Below are 22,891 nucleotides of genomic sequence, written 5' to 3'. Positions count from 1 at the left end.
CTCCCACAGTTCAAAGATGTACAGGTGGACTGGCCATGGTAAATTGTCCCTTAGTGTCCAAAGGTGTGGTTTGGGGGGAGAGGGCGGGGGAGTGAGTCTAGGTAGGGTGCTCTTTCAGAGGGTCGGTGCAAACTCAATGGGCCGAATGGCCTCTTCCTGCACTGTATGAATTCTATGTTGTTGTTCTGTGATGTTGTAGGACATTGTTTTAAACATTATTGATTTTCTTCCATCTCTGTGAGTGAAATATACATATGTGAATACTTTATAAAAATATCCTTCTCAATTTTTATTCTGTTTAGCATTACGCAGCCATTATGAAGTACATTAGTAAGCCTCCCCTACTCCTTGATGTTCATATGCACAACCCTACAATTAATGCCAGAAAATGGATGGATTCCCTTCTTGCCTTTTTTCCAGGCTTACAGGTATGGCTTGCATTTTTTTTTGCCTGAAACCGTTGGCATGTATGGAATTAATATAAAAAATTCATTGTGGTTTGATGAAAATCAACATAACTTATATTGTACATTTTGTTTCAGAAAAAAATCTTAACTTTGTTGATGGTTTACAGGATTTTGTACACCTAAATATTCTTAGGCTAACCTTTATGGAAACACACATACAAGATAAAAAATGAAGATTGCTTTGATTTTCTTGAGTCAGTCTAATGAAGAAGACCGACCTGTCATTCACTGGCATCCATAATCACTTCCCATATATAAAATGGAGCAGCTCTTGTGCTCTGGAACAGCTCTATCATTTTGTTAAATCATGATTGTCACCTCAGTCTGGCCTGGTAGTTCATCCTAAAGCTGAGTAGATGACAGTATGCATAGTAGAAAGTTTTTAGAAAATTGAATTATTTACCACAGGAAGTAGTTGGGTAAATATTAATTCATGCTGGGAACACATTTACTCAATTTTTAAATTTGTCTTATTGATCTTTTTCTTATTTTAGTACATTGATAATATTTTATAGTTTTGAATTGCATACATCCACCTTTTGCACAATTATAACTGTGGCTCATTCACACTTGTTTTTAAACATTTTAGATTGTTTTGTTGCCATTTTTAAGGGCTTTGGCAACAGAGCATTGTGGCAAGTTAAAATAGTCAATATTGAAGACAAATTTGCAGTTCTTTTTTATATAAATAATAATCGCTTATTGTCACAAGTAGGCTTCAGTGGTTACTGTGAAAAGCCCCTTGTCTCCACATTCCGGCCCCTGTTCGGGGAGGCCAGTACGGGAATTGAACCCGTGCTGCTGCCTTGTTCTGCATTCCAAGCCAGTTGTTTAGCCCACTGTGCTAAACCAGCCCCTATAATACAACATTTATAAAGAACCTTTTTTGATACTTGTAAAAAAAAAAGCTAAAAATCTGACGAGACTATTTTTTTTTACATCCAATTCCTGTTTCAGACTTCTATCTGGACTTTATTCAACCAACTTCCATCAAACTTGAAACTTTGACGTTGATTATTAGTTTATAAATTCTTCACTCATGCTTAAAATTATAAAACAGAATAAGTGAAAAAAACAGCTTGTAGAAAGCGGGTTTCGAGTTTGTCTGTTTATGCATATAGGTGAATTCATCCAACTGACACCATGAAAACAACTTTCCAGTATATTTTTGTCTTTAGGTACTAAAAGGGGACTTGCAACCTGCAATAGAAACTCATGAAATGTTATACCAGGTTACACAGCGACACAAATTTCTACCAGAGGTAAGGAGATTTCTGAAGCTCATGTCATAAATAGATGTTAGTATTAATCCATAAATCCTACATACCTGCTCGCCTTTAAAATTGTTTCCATTCTCCCTTCCCTACCTGCTGACCCCAACCACAAATTAGGTTAGCTGTCCTGTAGTGTAGGAATTTTCAGACGTATGTCACTTATTAATGACTTATTCCCATGGATTTCTGCCTAAGCTAAAATGTTTTGTTAAATCATTATGTGGGAAAAGATTTCTTGACGGTGAATTTTTTTAAAAAAATAATTTTTATTATTTCTGAAAATAATAATTTTTACAGAAAATATAACAACAATGAAAAGCAACAGTAAAACACCATAATAACTGTAACACCCCCAAGACCGTAGCAATGCATGTATCTCGCCCCCCCATCCCCCCAAACCCAGTAAACAACAAGAAAACTTAAAAATAAATTAAAATTAAATAAACATAGTCAACACCCCCCCCCCCCCCCCCCCCCCCCCCCCCCGGGTTGCTGCTGCTGCTGCTGACCCAGTACCCTATCGCTGAGCCAGAAAGTCGAGGAAAGGTTGCCACCACCTAAAGAACCCTTGTACCGATCCTCTCAGGGCAAATTTGACCTTCTCCAACTTAATAAATCCCGCCATGTCATTGATCCAGGTCTCCACGCTTTGGGGTCTCGCATCCTTCCACTGTATCAAGATCCTCCGCCAGGCTACTAGGGACGCAAAGGCCTCCTGCACTCCCGGCTCCACCCCAACCCCAAAAATCGCGAGTCCCCAGCCTGGTTTGACCCTGGATCCTACCACCCTCGACACCGTCCTCGCCACCCCCTTCCAGAACTCCTCCAGTGCCGGGCATGCCCAGAACATATGGGCATGGTTCGCTGGACTCCCCGAACACCTGACACACCTGTCTTCGCCCCCAAAGAACCCACTCATCTTAGACCCAGACATGTGGGCCCGGTGCAGCACCTTGAATTGGATGAGGCTAAGCCGCGCACATGAGGAGGAAGAGTTAACTCTCTCCAGGGCATCAGCCCATGTCCCATCTTCGATCTGTTCCCCCAGTTCCCCCTCCCACTTAGCCTTTAGCTCCTCTACTGACGCCTTCTCCACCTCCTGCATTACCTTGTAGATATCAGATATCTTCCCATCCCTGACCCAGACCCCCGAAGGCGCCCTGTCACTCACCCCCCTCGCGGGAAGCAAAGGGAATCCCTCCACCTGCCGCCTAGCAAACGCCTTTACCTGCAGATACCTGAACATGTTCCCCGAAGGGAGCCCAACATCCTGCTCGCCTTCTCCCCATACTCATATACCGCACCTTGCGCCCTCCTCCACTGTGTCTCCGCCTTTCTGGTGGTCAGCAAGTCGAACTTGGCCTGCAAACTATGCCGTTCCCCCAGCAACCCCTCCTCCGGGGCCTCCGCGTACCTCCTAACCACATCCAGGAGCTCCCCCACCAGTCTCTACCTCTCCCTCCTTTCCCTATGGGCCCAGATGGAGATCAGCTCCCCCGGGATCACTGCTTTCAGAGCCTCCCAGACCATCCCCACCCGGACCTCCCCCGTGTCGTTGGTCTCAAGATACCCCTCAATACTTCCCCGGACCCTCCTACACACCTCCCCACCAGCCTGCACCCCCACATCCAGATGCCACAGCGGGCGCTGGTCCCGCGCCTCCCCCATCTCCAGATCGACCCAGTGCGGAGCATGGTCTGAGATTGCTATGGCCGAATACTCGGCATCCTGCACCTTCGTGATCAATCCCCTGCTCAGGACGAAAAAATCTATTCGGGAGTAAACCCTATGCACATGGGAGAAAAAGGAGTACTCCCGCGCCCTCGGCCCCCCAAACCCCCAGGGGTCCAACCCTCCCATCCGGTCCACAAACCCCCCCCCAGCACCTTGGCCGCCGCCGGCCCCCTACCCGTCCCCGAACCGGACCGGTCCAGTTGGGGATCCAGCACCACGCCAAAATCTCCCCCCATGATCAGGCCTCCAGGTCCGGAATGTGGCCCAACATATGCCCCATAAAGCCAGCATCAACCCAATTCGGGGCATACACATTTACCAGTACCACCTTCTCTCCCTGCAGCCTACCCTTCACCATAATAAATCTGCCCTCCTTGTCCGCCACCACCTCAGACGCCTCGAACGCCACCCTCTTCCCCACCAGAACCGCCACCCTCTTCCCCACCAGAACCGCCACCCCCCGGCTCCTCGCGTCTAACCCTGAGTGGAAAGCCTGCCCCACCCACCCACTCCCCACATGAACCCGGTCTGCCACCCTCAAGTGGGTCCCCTGGAGCATAGCCACGTCCGCCCCCAGCCCCCCCAACTGAGAAAATACCCGAGCCCGCTTAACCGGCCCACCCAGCCCTCCCATGCTCCAGGTGATCAGCCGGATCAGAGAGCACCCCACCCCCCTCCCCCGCCGACTAGCCATAGCTCATCGACTGCTCGCCCCAGGCCAGCACAACCCGCCCGATCCGTTCCCCATGACGATACCGCCTCCCCTCTACCCCCCCGGCCCACACCAGCTCCCTCCTGGCCCTTCCAGCAGCAACCCGGTATCCCCCCCCCCCCCAGGCTAGGACCCCTCCTAGCCGCGACGCACCCTCCATGGTACTTCCGTGAGTCAGCTGACTTCTGCTGACCCCGGCAACTCCCGCCAAAACCCGGCCCATCCCGACATGCGGTCATCCCCCCTCCTGCCACACCTCCTTGGCGCTGCTTCAGCGCGGGAAAAAACCAGTAGAGGCCACGGCAGCTCCACCCCTCCTGCCCCGCAGCGCGGGAAACCAGAGGAAAGCCCGCGCTTTCACACTGCCCCACCCCACCCTTCTGACGCAGCTCCCAAATTCCAGCTCCACCCCATCCCCCAGCTCCGTACAGAAGAAAAAACAAACCCCCAACATTCCCCACATAACACAAAACCATACCCAACAGACCCACCCGGAAACAGAGCAAAAACCAGGATAAAAAACACATGTCAAAATTAAAAAAACAGCAACAGCAAAAACAGCAACAACCGTAGTACACAGGACCCCGCAGCCCCCAGACCCTAGTTCGAGTCCAGCTTCTCCGCCTGTACAAAGGCCCACGCCTCCTCCGAGATAGTGGTGCCGGTCCTCATATGTCACCCACAGGCGCGCAGGCTGCAGCATTCCAAATTTGACCTGCTTGGCATGCAGCACCGCCTTCGTCCGGTTAAACTCGGTCCGCCGCTTAGCCACCTCCGCACTCCAGTCCTGGTAGATTCGCACTACCGAATTCTCCCACTTGCTGCTCCTCTCTTTCTTGGCCCAGCGCAGCACACACTCCCGGTCACTGAATCGATGGAACCGCACCAGCACCGCCCTCGGGGGTTCATTTGTCTTGGGCCTCCTGGCCAGCACTCTGTGGGCTCCCTCAAGCTCCATGGGCAAATGGAAGGACCCCGCTCCCATCAACGAGTTCAGCATCGTGGCCACATAGGACGGAAGATCCGACCCCGCCAGGCCCAGGATCCTCAAATTCTTTTGCCTCGTGCGAAAGTCCAGCTCTTCCAAGCGGTCTTGCCACTTTTTGTGAAGTGCCTCGTGCATCTCCACCTTCCCCACGAGGACCACGGCCTCCTCTACCCGCTCAGCGGCCTGCCGCTGCAACTCCTGAATGGCAGCCCCCTGGGCTGTCTGGGTCTCAAGCAGCTTGTTGGTAGTCGCATTCAGGGAGTCCAGCAACTCAGCCTTCAGCTCCGCAAAACAGCGCAGAAGAGCAGCTTGCTGCTCCTGCGCCCACTTCCGCCAGTCCTCGGGTGCTCCGCCGGCTGCCATTTTGTCCTCCTTCCCCCACTTTTTCTGGGGAGCTGCTGCAGCCTTTTCCTTTGCCCCACTCCGAGTGCGCACCATAAATTTCGTGGAATGTTCCTCCAAACACCTTCCCCTACCGGGAATGGTCGAAACAGCGCCGTTTGGGGCCCTAAAACAGGCCCGAATGTCCTTTGATAGCGGGAGCTGCCGAACGTGCGGCTTAGCTCCGCATCACCGCAACCGGAAGTCTTGACGGTGAATTTTTAAGATGTCATTGCAATGTTTTTTTAAAAAGTATAAACCACAAGCAGTCTTTAGCATATTAGACATGAATGACAACATAAAGCAGAAACATCCACAAGTAGATTCTCTTCAATTATTATTGCAGCTGTTATGGTCAACCTTTTCTTTGAAAGATGAAAATTGAACCTGGTGCTCATTTTCATAACATCCCTAAAGTGCAGAAGGAGATTGTTTGGCCTATCTGTCTGTACCAACCATCCGAAGGAGCACACCACCAACGCCCAGTCCACCACCGCGTCCCCCTAACCCCACCTAACCTGCATGTCTTTCAACACTAAGGGGCAATTTAGCATGGCCAATCTACCTAACCTGCACATCTTTAGACAATGGTAGGAAACCAGACGTGAGGAGAGCATGCAACTCTGTAAACCTATGAAACAGGTTAAATCTGGGGCTACCAGCTTCATTAACATATATAAAATGTCAACTGCCTCTTGCGAGTCCATGCCCTGCTCTTGTGCCACCTGGAAATAAGTGGGTAGGGTGATAACTAAGATTATATACAATCTGAGGATGCATCCAGGAAGTAGGATGAAGTTGGCATCAAAGATGCGCTATAGCAGGGAATAGAATTAGTGGCTTCAATCTTCTTGATAAATCACAGAAATTCTGGATTGTCAATAACTTAATATTGAGCAGTCAGTCTAATAGCATATCGCATACCTCTGAAGCTGGTAAGAGAATTAATGGAGAGAAATTTTCACATACGTGCAAGATTTTATTTTGCTTCCAGATGGTGTTGCTTGTGATTTAAGTTTGTCTAACTTGTATTTTCAAAGGCTTTTACCACTGACTTTGCAGTCCATTGGGCTCAACATCTTTTAAGACCAGAATTCATTGAAAGTACTTATTTTCTTTATACGGTTAGTAAGCACCTTTAACTACTAAATTCTTTATTAGAATTTAAAAGTAGCCAAGATATTCTGCAGGTAAAAAAGAATAAATTCTACTCTCAGTCAGTTAATATTTATTATCATTTACTGTCAGTCATTTTGCTTAATGTCGCTAGTATCTGGGTATTCTCCATTTCCTTCTTACCATTCTTAAATCTTTCATCTTCTCACTTCCATCTGCAGAAAACCGACATATCCAAAATGGTATCAGAGGCCTCATTCTGGAAGTCCTGCCCCTTAACCCGACCCCCACTATTTTCACTGGTGGGGTGAGGTGGGGAGCAGGGGCGAATTATAGATTTCCCATCTGTGATACACAGGGGCAGCTGCACATGGTAAAGTGTATCTGCTTTCAGTCAGATCCAATTTTTGTAACTGGGATGACCAGTTTAGGGGAGACTCTATAACTAGTGGTTATTTGGAAGGGTAGGGTACCCTTTTGGAGAAGTCCAGGGACACCTTTTGGAGAGGTATGTTAAAAGTAGACATGAATGGGCATAAAAAGTGGATTTCCTCTGGAGAACTGTCATATAAGCTGACAAGGAATTTAAATCTGGTATTTAAATTTTTTTTAAATGCAGTCTGCAGTTTTAAAAAAATCAGTGCTTGCTATTTTTCTCTGTGTTTGTTGGCATAAGCCTGTGAGGGTTGCATGATTGATTTCAGAACCTGCCATTATCACAGTGGGGTACCTGTGTTCACAGTTTGATTGACAACTCCCAAGTGCTTATAAAGTCTTTGATGTGGGCTGTGAATACTATTATTTTACTTCCTCTCAACATGGGTCTTGAGATCAGCCCATGGTAGAAAATGGTTGAATTAGCATAGAGGATGTAAGGACAAAAGGTGGTGGCTGGAGGGCAAGCGTTTGCATGGGGTTATGGGGCTGAGTCGAGTTGATGGATACATGTTGGAATGCAAGATATAAGGGACCGTGGGGGGGGGGGGGGGGGGGGGGGGGGGGGGCGGAATTAGGTTAGCATGGAGGATACGAGGGTGGAGGAATGAGGAGCATGTGTTGGCATGCATTGGGCATGGAGAGACATTTGGGGTGAGGAGGTGTGAGTAGGTAGGGTGTGAAGGCTGAGGGTTGTTTTTGTGTTTTATTTCTGGCATCTAGGACCAAAGTGCCGGATCACCAATGTGAGCCTTTCACCCAGCCCACCAGCCCCTGTGCTGCTTCTGAACGGTTTCCAAGCTCAGCAGACCCAACTTCTGCTCACACCACATACTACCCCCTGCATGTGCAAAACTCTGTTGTTACGGAATCTCCCAAAAATGCGCTCCCGACCCAGGAGCAAATTCTTAGGCATAGGTATGCAAATTACTACTAACCTGAAAGTCTGATGATGTGGCTGTTGGCAATGGAACTTGTCTCTAATATCTCTCTTTATTTAATATTGTGTCCATCGCACATTTATTCCAAAGCAATAATCATCATTTATTTCTGCCGGAGGAAGTTTATTAGAAATTAATTAAGATGAATTATTTTTCTCCAGTCATTAAAGTCAAAAATGCAGTTTCCCTGCTCTCTTTCCTATCACAGCATCTAATCTGCTTTGTACTTTTTTTTTGTAATCAGGCCACCAAAGACCCTTATTATCTCCATGTTGGTAAATCCGTTGTAGACAGTTTGAACCAACATGCACGAGTGCCTTGTGGATTTGCTGCTGTGCAAGATGTCCGGACTGGCAATCATGAGGACAGGTACATTGGGGCCAGAAGTGTAGTTTAACTTGCATCATTCAGTCCAAAAATGCACTGAGTTATTAACTTTTTGGGGTCAGAACAGTCTGACTAAATGAACTGAATGGCAGTTCAAAGGATGTGATTGATTTTTCTTTAGTTCACGTTATATTAAATAAAAGTAGCCAATAGAAAAATACCATCATGTACTCGTAAAACAAAATGAAGTATAAAAAAATCAATCTTAACGAAAGATTGAAATTGAAGGTAGAGATAGCTTATCTTTTACCTTAATTTATACAAGACCTGGGGTTAAAATATAAATTGTGTACCAGAAAGCCAAGGTAGAATCTTTTGATAAAAATGGGTAAACATCTTTTCTCTTCCACAATAACATCTATCTATTGAAAGTCTCTACTTAAAAAATACATCTTTCACTTACACACTTCTGTTATTTTTAGGCTATTAATTTTAGGAATTCCTTTTTAAGACCTTTTTGTTTATCTTTAGTTGATTGCCTATATTAATTGGTTAAAAAATAAGATCAAATCTTGATGATCAGCAGTAAACATTTACTGCTGTTTGCTGTTCACAAAACTGGTTATCAACATCTCAGTAGCACAGATACACTATAAAAGTTTTAAAACATGAATAAAACCCTCACAGCCTTTCTTACTTTCTGTGATTTAACCAAGATTCTTCAAATAGAAATAGAATAATTTCCTTCTGATCAAAACTTCCAACTTTTGCCCTCAGTGCAGGAAAGCACGGTAAAGTTTAACATCGGCATTTGGCTGGTGTGATCTTTCACTACCTGGACTCAATTCTTGGCAAACTAAATGCATCTGTGATGCAGGTGAAGTAATAAACTGTGAATAATTGTATTCAGCTCTGGCATGCTTGTTCCAGACAGACTGAGATCATAATCTCAGCTACACAAATGAAATGTTTGCATACTTTGAAACAGTTAATAATTTACCATCAATCTGAAATAGAATCATAGACTATACAGTGCAGAAGGAAGCCATTCAGCCCATTGAGTCTGCACTGGCCCTTGGAAAGAGCACCCTACTTAAGCCCACACCTCTACCCTATCCCATATTCCAGTAACCCCACCTAACCTTTTTGGACACCTAAGGGCAATTTAGCATGGCCTATCCACCTAACCTACATATCTTTGACTGTGGGAGAAACTGCAGCACCCAAATGAAACCCACGTAGGCAAGGGGAGAACGTGAAGACTCCGCACAGTCAGTGACCCAAGCTGGGAATCGAACCCAGGTCCCTGGTGCTGTGAAGCAACAGCGCTGACCACTGTGCTACCTTGTCACCCTTAACCCCCTTTCAAGATTCAACAATCAATTCCCCACAGAAAGATCAGAGTAAAAGTTATTACACTCATTATTGGCACCTGGTTATAAATATCATGTGATATATATGCAGCATGGGTCATTAATGTTAAGAGCAGCATCAATATAATGCAGTGTTGGGTTAGCCCAGTAGCCTCACGGCGCCGAGGTCCCAGGTTCGATCCCGGCTCTGGGTCACTGTCCGTGTGGAGTTTGCACATTCTCCCCGTGTTTGTGTGGGTTTCGCCCCCACAACCCAAAGATGTGCAGGCTAGGTGGATTGACCACGCTAAATTGCCCCTTAATTGGAAAAAACGAATTGGGTACCCTAAATTAAAAAAAAATGTATATAATGCAGTGTTCATTTGAGTGTGCCCTATAGGTGATACCACTGTGACTAAAGTACAATTTTACTTTTATCAGTATTGTGCAAAAAATCTAATATTGTTTGTTGTTTCTTTTTAGTGGAAATTTTGAATAGCCAGAATTGAAGTTGCAGGAATGGAGGAATTACTATTCTGTACCTCAAAATAGCATTTTTTAATTTTTTTTTTTCAAGGATGGATTCATTCTTTCTGGCTGAAATGTTCAAGTACCTCTACTTGCTGTTTGCTGATGACAATGAGCTGCCCTTTAACATAGATGACTATATTTTCACCACCGAGGCTCATTTATTGCCTCTTGTACTAGCCACAGTCTGTCAAACATGTAGTAAGAATATAACGGTAGGTCATTGCCTTTTTTGCATTTTATCTCATACATGCCATCGTATTTAATGAAATAGTTAAGACTCTGGTCTATGAATTAGATCCTGTTCTTGTTTGGATTGAAATGCTACAAACTGCATGCAGCAGATTGTCCAATGGCCTCATTAGTTTAGTACACGCAGACTGCAGGTGCCAGTTGCTACCAAGAAGCACCTGATTGGCTGGCTGGGCGCCCTCAGATGTTTTGAGGTGAGTCAAGTTGGGGAGTGAGAAAATTGGGGTTGGTCGGGTGGCAGGCAGAGCTGGACTGTGGAGTTGGAAGGGGCATTTCTTTCCATATACATCTAAAAGTTGTTTTAAACTTAAGTTTTGATGGCAGCTTCCATCAATCCTGTTTAAGGTCTGAGGGAAATTGGTTGCAATTGGAGGCGGGGGGAGGGGGGTCTCCTTCAGTGCTGTAATGACTCTGTAGCAGAATCTTATCAAATATTCGGAGTCCAGACAGTAGCCAGAAGTGCATGTTGACAACACACATGACTTCCCCTTGATTTTACAGGTGGCAGCTCATGAATTAGCTGCCACCAGGCATGCATTTCTGTGCGGGAGACCTGCTCGCCCCCTAGCGCTGCTGGTCCAATCAGAGGGCTGGCAGGTCACCAAGCATGTTGGCCATTGCTAAGGGTTGCACTGCAGCCTACACCAGGTATAAATGTTAAAAAAAGACTTAAAATTTCTATTGATGGAGGGCAAGACCCTCTCATTAAATCGCCAGGGTGGCGTAGAGTACCTTCCTTGCCTGTAGCCCCCTTTTTGAATGGAAGATTGCTGCCCCACCGGCCTATCATTGGGATTCTGTCTGAATTCAGCTGGTGGCCATCTGATCCAGCAGGTGCTTAATCTGCCCTCTTCCAAATGCCGATGATTGATAAAATGGCCATTTATCGTCCATTTCAATGTTTAAATTTGCTTCTTGCCTCTGGCACCTGTCTGAAGCCAGTCCTGTTGTGAGTAGAATTCCCCAACTACAGGACTTAGTAAGGAAGCTGATCCCCCACCGCTCCCCATGATTTTACTACATCACCCCCTTGTCCCTCCCCACCATCATCCTACCTCCATTAGACCGGCAGAATCTTGCACTATGATTATGAATATGGTTCTTCTGGCTCATTCACCACTCAAATTGTTTGGCAGAGGATCAGCATAGATAGTGACTATTTCCTCTAACCCCTCAAAAGAATATCATGGGGCAAGTGAATTATGACATAACTGCAAGGACATCTTTTGTATAAATTTGTTCATGGAACAACGTGGGTGTCGTAGGCTGTGCCAGCATTTATTGCCCATCCATCATTTCCTTTGAGGGGTCATTTAATGTGTCAACCACATTGCTGTGGGTCTGGAGTCATATGTAGGCCAGACCAAATAAGGATGGCAGATTTCCTTCCCTGAAAGTCATTAATGAATCAGATGGGTTTTTCTGACAATCGACAATGGTTTCATGGTCATCATTAGACTTTTAAAATCCAGATTTTTATTGAATTCAAATTTCACCAACTGCAATGGTGTGATTTGAACCTGGGTCCCCAGAGCATTACTCTCGGTCTCTGGTTTACTAATCCAGTGATGTTACCACTATGCCACCGCCTCCCCTGAATTAAATGAATGATGCTAAACGCCATCACTGTGTATAGAATTACGAAGGGGGAAACCAACTTGTGGAATCAGCTATTAGCAGGAGGAATTATGGTCCCAGATCTCCCATTTTCCGGATAGTCGGAGACTGGATATACTCTGGCCAGACATGGATTTGGTCAAATCATGTGACTATTTCAGCATGTGTACTTTTGAGCTATTCAACACAGATGCGCTTTTGTTGTTCGCATTTTGACCAGAGTAGTTTTCTTTGTGATTGTCATCCAATTGCATTAATTTGGAAAAAAGAATAACTTGCAATATTAAGTGCTCCCAATTTTTTCAATCTATGTTTTCTTTTGCCTAGAGTGGGGAGTTGAAAAACAAAGAAGATAGTGTCCTTTCCCATATGTGCCCCAGTGCTCAAACTATGTTTCCCAATAACCCGTCCTACGCACAGAAAATAAGAGAAACCTACAGAGATATAGTTCTAGATGTAAGCTCACAGACCGCCACGGAAAGGTACGTTGCTTCCACAGATTTTACAATTTAATCATATGAAATCAAGTGATTTTTGTAACTCCAATTTTTAAAAAAGGTTAATAATCTTTTGATTGGGGGCAGCACGGTGGCCTAGTGGTTAGCACAACCGCCTCACGGCGCTGAGGTCCCAGGTTCGATCCCGGCTCTGGGTCACTGTCCGTGTGGAGTTTGCACATTCTCCCCGTGTCTGCGTGGGTTTCGCCCCCACAACCCAAAAATGTGCAGAGTAGGTGGATTGGCCACGCTAAATTGCCCCTTAATTGGAAAAAATAATTGGGTAATCTAAATTTATAAAAAAAAAAGAAAAAAAAATAATCTTTTGATTGAAATAACATAAAACACAATTATCTAAACGTGTGAAAAGCATTTGTGCATTCAAAGAGCCTCCTTAAAAGCAATTAAAATAGAAGTTCTGTTTTAATACGATATCCTGAGAACATTGAAAAAAAAAGAAAGTTGTTAATTAACCCTTTCATCCTAGATATAGGCAATGGGCTATACTTTAATTCCCCCCCCCCCCCCCCCCCCCCCCCAACGTGGAAGATAGAAAACTGCTAGTGGAATTTAATGGCCCTTACAGAACAGACTGGGGGGTGGGGGGTACATTTGGAGCAAGAGAATTTTTGTTCGACACAGGTCAAGATGGTGGAGTCTAAAGTGTCTGCCTTGCCTGCCCAGTGGTCGACTGAGCACCTGGTGGACTTCTTAAATGAGAAATTTAGCCGACAGAGGAGGGAGGACTGAGCTAAGGCGATGGAACCGTTAAAAGCGGGAATTGATTACGTGGAGCAGAGTCTGGAGTGCCAGGGTCAGGCTATTTGAAAAGTGGAGGAGGTGGTGGGGGACCACGAGGAGGAACTTGCTTCATTGGTGGTTGAAGTGAGTCTGATGCGAGAGACCCAGAAGCAGTTAAAGGAGACGGTGGTGGACCTGGAGAATCACTACCGGAGACAGAAGCTAAGAATTGTCTGGATGCCCAAAGGCATTGAGAAAGCGGATGTTGGCACGTATGTAGCCAAGCTGCTGCAGAAGTTGATGGGGGAGGGGGCCTTTGACGAGCTCCTGGAGGTCAGGGTGGAGGATAGCCAAAAGCATGTACATGCAGGACGCTTGACGTCAGTGTATGTGCTGACCGCTGCTTCTGGCCAGATGTTCCATTTTAAAAGCTGATCTCGGCTGGCATTCTGTATTGACAAGCCAGTCGTGGCTGCTGGGGGGGTTCTCCAGTAATCAGGAATGCCACAAGCAATCGCTCCGTGACCCTCCTGACACCTGCCTGCAACCCACCTGCGGGTCACATTTTGAACAACTCCGGTTTAAAGGCACAGTGTGTGCTTAGAATTTGGAGAATAAATGTATGAACAAAGACAAAAGGCAGCATATAGACCATAAGAACCTACTCATGATTTTGAGAACCATATCCTAACTGAACTTGCCTCACTGGATTTGAGATGACTGTCAAACATTCGTACATAAAGAATATTCTGACCTTGATGCACAGAAACATGACATTGTAGTGGCTATCTCTCATCAGTCGTGTATGCTTTGAAGAACAGATGAAAGTAAATTTTTGAGTCAGCTTAGAGTTTTATTTAAAGCTGTCCAACCTGTCCTCTGCTTTTTGGAAGGCATTTATTAGGAAAACTCCCAAGTGCCACTGAGAGTAAAGACAGCTTGCTGGATCAAAAGATTTACCAAGCAGAACACGGTAATGATTATAATGTGCTCAGTTTCAAATTAATCATCCAGCAAGACGTTCTGATGATTTCCCTATTAAAAAAAATCTTGAATTGGGGCTGTTGTTCTGAAACTCACAGCATCCAATTGCTCAATAGCACAGCCAGAGATTTGAGAAGTTGTTCTCTGACTGCACTTTTCAACCCACAAGTTTTAAAGTGATACAACATAAGTGTGAATAGACATTATTCTGCTTTTAATACTGTTATCCGTACCTGCTTCTCTTTGGGTTTTTTAAAATGCAATGTTGCTGGATCCAAAATATGTGAAATGATGTGCACTGAGGCATCTGTCCCATTGTAATCTGCAGTGTAAACTAAGGAAGGACTTGAGCTCACCCCAGATGCTCATTTAAAGAACGAGAACTTGAGTTAAAGAGCCAGTTTTTTTTTTTGATTGTCCAGTTTTCAGATATGCAAACTCATCCGCTTCAAAACTGAATGCATTATTTCCCCAGTCTCAGCTCTTGCAACCCAAGCATTCATGGCCCCTGGCCCCTTGTTCTTCCTAATAGTCACCTCAACAACAGCTTGTTGTCTGACATTTGGAAAAGTATAGCCTTTTTTGACAGCCCCTAAACCAAGTTACTATTAGTTGCAGACTTTTTGTCTGCCAAATATGGAATGCACACACTGTTCCTGTAGGATTGTAACCAATAAGTTTAAGATTTGTTGCTCGTTATGCTTTCCTTAATTTGCTCTGTTTTAATTACCTATGCTCAAGAGTTGCAAGGTATCTTTGTGATACCACCACAAGGTTCAAAACCGAATACTGATCAATAACTCGATACACCAGTTAGTAAGTTTGAAATCATTTACACACACAGTCAATTATTACTCATGCACAAACTCTACTCACTAAACTACAACTACTACTAAAAGCCTATACTTAGCTTCGGGTGCCCACTCAGTCAGAGAACAATGGCCGTTGTCCGGTTCTGATACTGCTGGCTTCGAACTGGTATAGAACAGTAGCTAGGAGCGCCTATCTCGAAGCGTGCGTTGACCTTAGACTTGCTTGGCTGGTGCTTGGCGGGCCTCTCGTCGCTGAGAGCCAAATACCAAGGTGAAGATGAAGAGTTCAAGAGTTGTTAAGAGAGCGCTCTGACCTTGGGGACTCTGTTTTATACCCCAAAGGGTTTCGCGCCTTTCTGGGCGGTTCCTGTACTTGGTCCCAGTTAATTGGACCATATCCCAATCATTTGTATCGATTCTCTCCAATAAAGGGGTCATTCCTCGATCGCTGGGTAACCGTTGGCCTGCCTTTGTTTTAGTCTCCACTGGTGCCGGGGAGTCTGCCCTGGTACCGATTGTTTAAATGTTTCTCTTTTTGAATCACCTGGGGCGATTGAACCCCCCCCCCCCCCCCCGGTGTCCGATCGCCCCGCGCCCTCCCCGGGGGCCCGGTCGCGCCACCGATCCCTCCGCCACCAGAGGTGATTCAAACCTCGGCGGCAGGAGAGGCCTCCCAGCGGCGGGACTTCGGCCCATTGCGGGCTGGAGAATTGCCGCAGGGGCCTCGCTGATCGTCGGGATGTCACACTAATCGGCGGGGTGTGATTCCCTCCCCCGCCAATTCCCAGGTGGCGGAGAATCTCTGCCATGGTGGGGGCGGGATTTTCGGCAGCCCCAGGCAATTCTCCGACCCTGCTTGGGGTCGGACAATTTCGCCCCAGATCTCTGCTCAGGTGGATGTGAAGGTTTCCATGGCACTACTTTCAAGAAGAGCAGGAGAGTTATTCCCGGTGTCCTGGTCAATGTTTACCCCTCAAACAGATGACCCCGGTCATTACCACATTGCTGTTTGTGTGCAAATTAGCTTCTGTGTTTCCAATGACTATGACTATATTTCAAAAATAAAGTACTTCATTGAGGCTGTAAAAGTGCTTTGAGATGTCTGGTAGTCATGAAAGGTGTTATATAAATACATGTATTTCATTCTTTTATAATTGGCTTCCTTCACTAATTGTCAACCTGCATTAGAATGTTTGAAATATATTTCCAAAATATTCAGCAGTACAATTATTTTTTTGCCTCACTTAAATTTCTATTTGGTGATTCTAAGTCCTGAAGAATTGATCCCCCTGAATATATGCATGCACGTGAAAATTGTCTTTCTTTACATATGATTTCACTATTCCAGGGAAAGGTGTATGGAACCTTCCCAGCCTAAAGCATTCCCTTCACTTCAGACAAAAGATTTTGTTGCCAATGGCATGGATCATGTAGAAATCCTGAAACAAATGGGGTTCACTGTAGTGTCAACAAATGATGGACGTATCCAACTGACGCATACACCTGATCAGGTCAGTACCCGGGATGAAGATGGACAGAGAAAATAAATATTAACTGGATTCAGCCTCGTAAAAGCAAAGAAAATGGTGTTACCACAGTGCCTGTTTTACATTGTTCTGCACTTATACATTAGTCATTGATACATTTCCTCCCTGCAATCTATATTAATCCATGAGCTAGACAACACTTTAAAAAAATTTTTTAAACATCACAATAACCTGGATAAGCATTATTATTTTAGTTTAATCGGGAGGTCACGCCAGACCTGCCCTTCACTTTAACAGCTGGCTTTTTATGAAATGTTGGGATTTACCTTTAGAGTTTTGTTTTAAGAGGGTGGCACTGAAGATATTCGCTTTTCCTTCTACCCTCTCCAAATACACTTATTCAATTCTTCCCTTTTGGAAAGTATCAGAGTACTTTGCTCAAGACATATACCAGAATTTTGGGGTGCTCAGCTGGGCGCACGCTCTACCTGGAAGCATGTGAAATCGCAGGAGAAGACATCAGGCCTGCTTCCCGACATCATTGTGTGCACGCGCAATATTTCAGTCGGCAAGACTCGGAAGTGCGCCCTCCGACAATCACGATCAATCTGTGGAGAGCGAGGGGAGCTAGCTTTGCACTCAAAACATTAGTTCCCTTTCTCTCCACAGATGCTGTAAGACCTGCTCAGATTGTCCAGTATTTTCTGTTTTTGTTTCAGATTCCAGCATCCGCAGTAATTTGCGTAATTATCAGCTGTTGGATTGTGATCTGTTTCCTAGATTATGCATAACGTTTAAACTCTAGGATTCAGTCAAGAGCTGGATAAGTCATGTTTTTCCCCTCTGCCCATTATTTTTTGGTGTTGTTGTCCCCTTCCCCCTATCATCAACACCACTTCTGCCTTTTCCTATTTGTAGCAATGCACCTGGACCAACAGGCATTCAACAAATGCAACCTGATGAGGTTGACATAACATCCCTTTTACTCTGATATTAGCTTAAACTGAACTGATAATAGATCAGAGTGAGTTGGGTGATGCTGACACTTCAGGAAAAAATGTACATATTAAAAATGTAAAATGAATGCTTGGATTGTATTTGATTTATTGACATGTGGAATGTCTTACTCAGGCTGCAAGTTCACAAAATGGTCAGAATGGCTTAAAGTTTATTGCAGAAATCATTGAACTGGCTCAGGCTCAGACGAGAGGCGAGATGACATTGTTTGCTGTGCAGATTATATCTCCCCCATTTTTGGGACAAGTCGTTTTAGCTGCAGGTCCAGCTCATTTTGGAATGGACCTCAGTAAAGAGGAACATGGGGTGAGTGACATGTCCTTGCTATTTAAACATAAAGATGAGTAGTTGGAAGTACAGCTAGTGGAATTTGTTTTGGGAAGGTTTGTAATTTGTACAGAGCATAAAGTTGCGCTGTCGAACAGGCAATCTTATTCTTGGCACTTCTCTGGGATTGTCTAAATTAATTGAGTGATATTTCTTTTATTAATTATTGAGGTTCAAAAACCACTGTACTGTGCCATCAGTCGGCCACTTGGTGGTTGGTCTGTAGCTCATTAATTTCTCATAAAGTAAGTTTCAATTCTTGGTAGCCTTTAATAATTTCTTCATGAGATTTAACAGCTGAATTCTTACTGCCATCCACTTTGTAACTACTTACTGTGTGTGTGCCTTAATTACATTTTTTATTTTGCTAAGGGCAAGTCACGCCCTCAAACAGGTAAGCTACTTGCTCCAATGAATCTACTGATGCACCACCAAAAGTCCCGATGATATTTCTTACCCTGATTAGTTTTGTATTCTTTGCTCCTCGATGTATAGAGGCCAGCCAAGTGTAGAAACTAATTACCTGTCAAATCGGGGCTACAATTCTCTATCACATTGCCCTATTATTTTCCTCCTCTGCACTCCCATTAGTTATGTCGGGTTGTTACTGCATCAGCTATTTTGTCCTTTGTAGGTTAAAGGTACCCTGACGAAAGCCATCCCGTACACTGCCTGCTTGGATATGGTTAACTCAGATGAGGTCCATGGTAAAATTGTCTTAGCACAACGGGGAGACTGCATGTTTGCAAATAAAGCGAGGAATTTGCAAAAGGCTGGAGCTATTGGTGCTGTCATTATTGGTGGGTGTTATTTATTTTTAATATGTTGGTATAATTTACTTTATTGTTTTAAAGTGGGGGAAAAATGCTACAAGTTTCTGCTTCACCTTTTCAAAAAAAAAGGACTTCCTTCACAGTAACTTTATATGTTGTCTGGAATAGAGCTGTACAGAAGCCACAGGATTGAGTACCTTTTCCTTTCTAAATGAATCACCTTGTGCTGGATTGTCATTTTGATGAATTTTGAGGCATGCAGTAGCTAAAAATTATTCACACAAGGATATTTTTAGAATAGGGCATTTGTGTTTCTAAAAGCTGGGGAATTGTGTCTTATTTGTCTGAGTACTTCATTTTGTCTGCATCTCAATTATTTAATTCCTCTACATTCCCTTCTTCAGATAATGTGGAAGGCAGTAGCAGTGATTCCTCGCCTGTGTTCCAGATGGCTGGTGATGGAGAAAACGGCAGTGATATCACCATACCTCTCCTTTTCCTCTTCCACAAGGAAGGCACAATCCTGCTGGATGCCTTGAACGAAAATAAGAATGTGGATGTATTGTTAATAGATAAATCCAAGCAGCTGGGGCAAGGTTTGTATTTTTTTTTAGCTTAGTCAGTCCTTACCAGGAAGAGTTTATAAAAATTCTGTCTGTGTAGTTGTTAACCCATTTAGCATGTCAAAGGCAATCAAAATGTTTTTTCCTCTTGAAATTTTTGAAAAATATATATCAACAAAACAATACAATAATAATAATAAACACCCCCCCCCCCCCCCCCCGGCACCCGTAACAACGCATATAACAAACCCCCCAGCCCCCCCCCCCAACCCCAATAAACAACAGAATAAATTAACAATAAGCAAATTAACTTAAACACTATCCCCCTAAATCCCCCCCTTTTCCCCCCCCTCCCCCCCGGGTTGCTGCTGCTGCTGACCTAGTACCTTATCGTTGAGCCAGAAAGTCGAGGAAAGGCTGCCACCTCCTAAAGAACCCTTGTATCAACGCCCTCGGGGCGAACTTGACCCTTTCCAACTTAATGAATCCCGCCATGTCATTAATCCAGGTCTCCACACTCGGAGGTCTCGCATCTTTTCTTTCCACTGCAGCAAGATCCTCCGCCGGGCTACTAGGGAGGCAAAGGCCAAGACATCGGCCTCTTTCGCCTCCTGCACTCACGGCTCCACCCCAACCCCAAATATCGCGAGTCCCCAACCTGGCTTGACCCTGGATCCCACCACCCTCGACACCGTCCCCGCCACCCCCTTCCAGAACTCCTCCAGTGCCGGGCATGCCCAGAACATATGGGCATGGTTCGCGGGACTCCCCGAACACCTGACGCACCTGTCTTCGCCCCCAAAGAACCTACTCATCCTAGATCCGGACATATGGGCCCGGTGCAGCACCTTGAACTGGATGAGACTAAGCCTCGCACATGAAGAGGAGTTCACCCTTTCCAGGGCGTCGGCCCATGTCCCCTCCTCAATCAGCTCCCCCTCCCACTTAACCTTCAGCTCCTCTACCAACGCCTCCCCCACCTCCTGCATTACCTGATAGATGTCAGACACCTTCCCATCCCCAACCCACACCCCCGAAAGCACCTATCCCTTACCCCCTGCGGGGGCAACAAAGGGAACCCCTCCACCTGTCGCCTAGCAAATGCCTTGACCTGCAGGTACCTGAACATATTCCCCGGGGGGGAGCTCAAACTTCTCCTCCAGTTCACCAAGGTGCGCGAACCTCCCGTCAATAAACAGGTCTCCCAACTTCCTAATGCCCGCCCTGTGCCACCCCAGGAACCCGCCATCCATGTTCCCTGGGACAAACCGGTGGTTCCCCCGCAGCGGGGTCTCCACCGAGCCCCCCACTTCCCCCCTGTGTCACCTCCACTGCCCCCAAATTTTGAGCCACCACCGGGCTCGTGGTGTAACGGAGCCGTTACCAGTGCCTTCAGGCTCGTGCCTCCGCAGGACACCATCTCCATCCTTTTCCATGCTGCCCCCTACCCCTCCATTTCCCGCTTACGTACCATCGAGACATTAGCCGGCCAATAGTACCCAGAGAGGTTGGGCAGCATCAGCCCCCCTCTATCCCTGCCCCGCTCCAAAAAAACCCTCCTTACACTCGGAGTCCCATGCGCCCAAACAAATCCCAGAATGCTGCTGTTCACCCTCCTGAAAAAGGCCCTCGGAACAAAAATGGGGAGGCACTGAAACAAAAACAAAAACCTCGGGAGCACCGTCATTTTAACGGACTGTATTCTACCCGCCAACGACAACGGCAGCATGTCCCACCTTTTAAATTCCTCCTCAATCTGCTCCACCAACCTAGTAAAATTGAGCTTGTGCAGAGTCCCCCAGCTCCTAGCCACCTGAACCCCCAGGTACCTAAAACTCCTCACTGCCCTCTTTAGCGGGAGCCTACCAATCCCCTCCTCCTGATCCCCCGGGTGCACGACAAACAGCTCACTCTTGCCCAGGTTCAATTTATGTCCCGAGAAACTCCCGAAATCAGCAAGAATCTCCATCACCTCCGGCATTCCCCCCACCGGGTCTGCTACATACAACAGCAAGTCGTCCGCATATAGCGACACTCGGTGCTCCTCCTCCCCCCCCCCCCCCCCCCCGCACCAAACCCTTCCACCTCCTCGACTCCCTGAGAGCCATGGCAAGAGGCTCTATTACCAGCGCAAAAAGCAAGGGGCATAAGGGGCACCCCTGCCTCGTCCCACGGTGGAGCCTGAAGTACTCGGACCATTTGTCGCTACACTCGCCATCGAGGCCTCGTACAGCAACCTCACCCATTTAATAAACCCCACCCCAAACCCGAACCTTTCCAACACCTCCCACAAGTACCCCCACTCAACCCTGTCAAAGGCCTTCTCCGCATCCAATGCCACCACAATCTCCGCCTCTCCTTCTGCTGCCGGCATCATTATCACATTTAGCAGCCTTCACACGTTAGTGTTCAGCTGCCTCCCCTTCACAAAACCCGTCTGATCTTTATGTATCACCCCCAGCACACAGTCCTCTATTCTAGTGGCCAAAATCTTCGCCAGCAACTTGGCGTCTACATTCAGCAGTGAAATCGGCCTGTATGAACCGCACTGCAAGGGGTCCTTATCACGCTTCAGGATCAGGGAGATTAGTGCCCGAGACATCGTCGTGGGCAGAACACCCCCCTCTCATGCCTCGTTAAAGGTCCTGACCAACAGGGGGCCCAGCAGGTCCGCATATTTCTTATAAAATTCAACCGGGAAGCCATCCGGTCCCGGCGCCTTCCCCGACTGCATGTGGTCAATCCCACTGACCAGCTCCTCCAACTCGATCGGCGCCCCCAGTCCCTCCACCTGCACCCTTGGAAATCGGAGCCTGTCCAAAAAATTCTCCATTCCCCCTCCCACCGCCGGCGGCTCCGACCGGTACAGTTCCCAATAGAAGTTCCTAAAGACCTCATTGACCTCTGCCCCCTGCCGCACCACATTCCCATCTCTATCCTTCACTCCACCAATCTCTCTTGCCGCGTCCCGCTTACGCAGCTGCTGCGCCAGCATCCTGCTCGCCTTTCCATACTCATAGACGGCTCCCTGCGCCTTCCTCCACTGTGTCTCCGCCTTTCCGGTGGTCAATAAATCGAACTTGGCCTGCAAGCTACGCCGTTCCCCCAGCAATCCCTCCTCTGGGGCCTCCGCGTACCTCCTATCCACACTTAACAGCTCCTCCACCAGTCTCTCCCTCTCCCTCCTCTCCCCACTCTCCCTATGGGCTCGGATGGAGATCAGCTCCCCCCTAATCACTGCCTTCAGAGCCTCCCACACCATCCCCACCTGGACCTCCCCAGTATCATTGGCCTCGAGGTACCTCTCGATACATCCCCGAACCCTCCTACACACCTCCTCATCAGCCAACAACCCCACGTCCAGACGCCAAAGCGGGCGCTGGTCCCGCGCCTCCCCCACCTCCAGATCCACCCAATGCGGAGCATGGGGCAATCAAAATGTTAAGGAGGAACAAAGAACTTTGGTCAGTCATGCAGGATGGCTTTGAACATAACTAGGAGCAGGAGTAGACAATTCATCCCCCCCAGTATGCTTCGCCATTCAATACAATCATGGCTGATCACAT

At 46.5% G+C, this 22,891-nt stretch overlaps 1 protein-coding gene across 2 annotated transcripts in view; it reads left to right on the top strand.

The window, feature by feature from the left end:
• The window catches only part of LOC119955396 (ER degradation-enhancing alpha-mannosidase-like protein 3), an 83,698-nt gene that overhangs the window by 54,274 nt on the left and 6,533 nt on the right, over positions 1 to 22,891 (top strand). For both annotated transcript variants that reach the window (XM_038781461.1, XM_038781462.1), the window contains 10 exons: positions 303 to 428; positions 1,646 to 1,729; positions 6,597 to 6,680; positions 8,293 to 8,417; positions 10,305 to 10,470; positions 12,452 to 12,606; positions 16,507 to 16,669; positions 17,777 to 17,968; positions 18,624 to 18,789; positions 19,167 to 19,358. In XM_038781461.1, the coding sequence (XP_038637389.1) occupies positions 303 to 428; positions 1,646 to 1,729; positions 6,597 to 6,680; positions 8,293 to 8,417; positions 10,305 to 10,470; positions 12,452 to 12,606; positions 16,507 to 16,669; positions 17,777 to 17,968; positions 18,624 to 18,789; positions 19,167 to 19,358 (1,453 nt within the window). The remainder of the gene's footprint in view (positions 1 to 302; positions 429 to 1,645; positions 1,730 to 6,596; positions 6,681 to 8,292; positions 8,418 to 10,304; positions 10,471 to 12,451; positions 12,607 to 16,506; positions 16,670 to 17,776; positions 17,969 to 18,623; positions 18,790 to 19,166; positions 19,359 to 22,891) is intronic.

Source organism: Scyliorhinus canicula, chromosome 21 (genome assembly GCF_902713615.1).
Source record: "Scyliorhinus canicula chromosome 21, sScyCan1.1, whole genome shotgun sequence".
In the NCBI taxonomy this organism is placed as follows: domain Eukaryota; kingdom Metazoa; phylum Chordata; class Chondrichthyes; order Carcharhiniformes; family Scyliorhinidae; genus Scyliorhinus; species Scyliorhinus canicula.
This window is presented reverse-complemented; position numbering and strand designations above follow the sequence as displayed.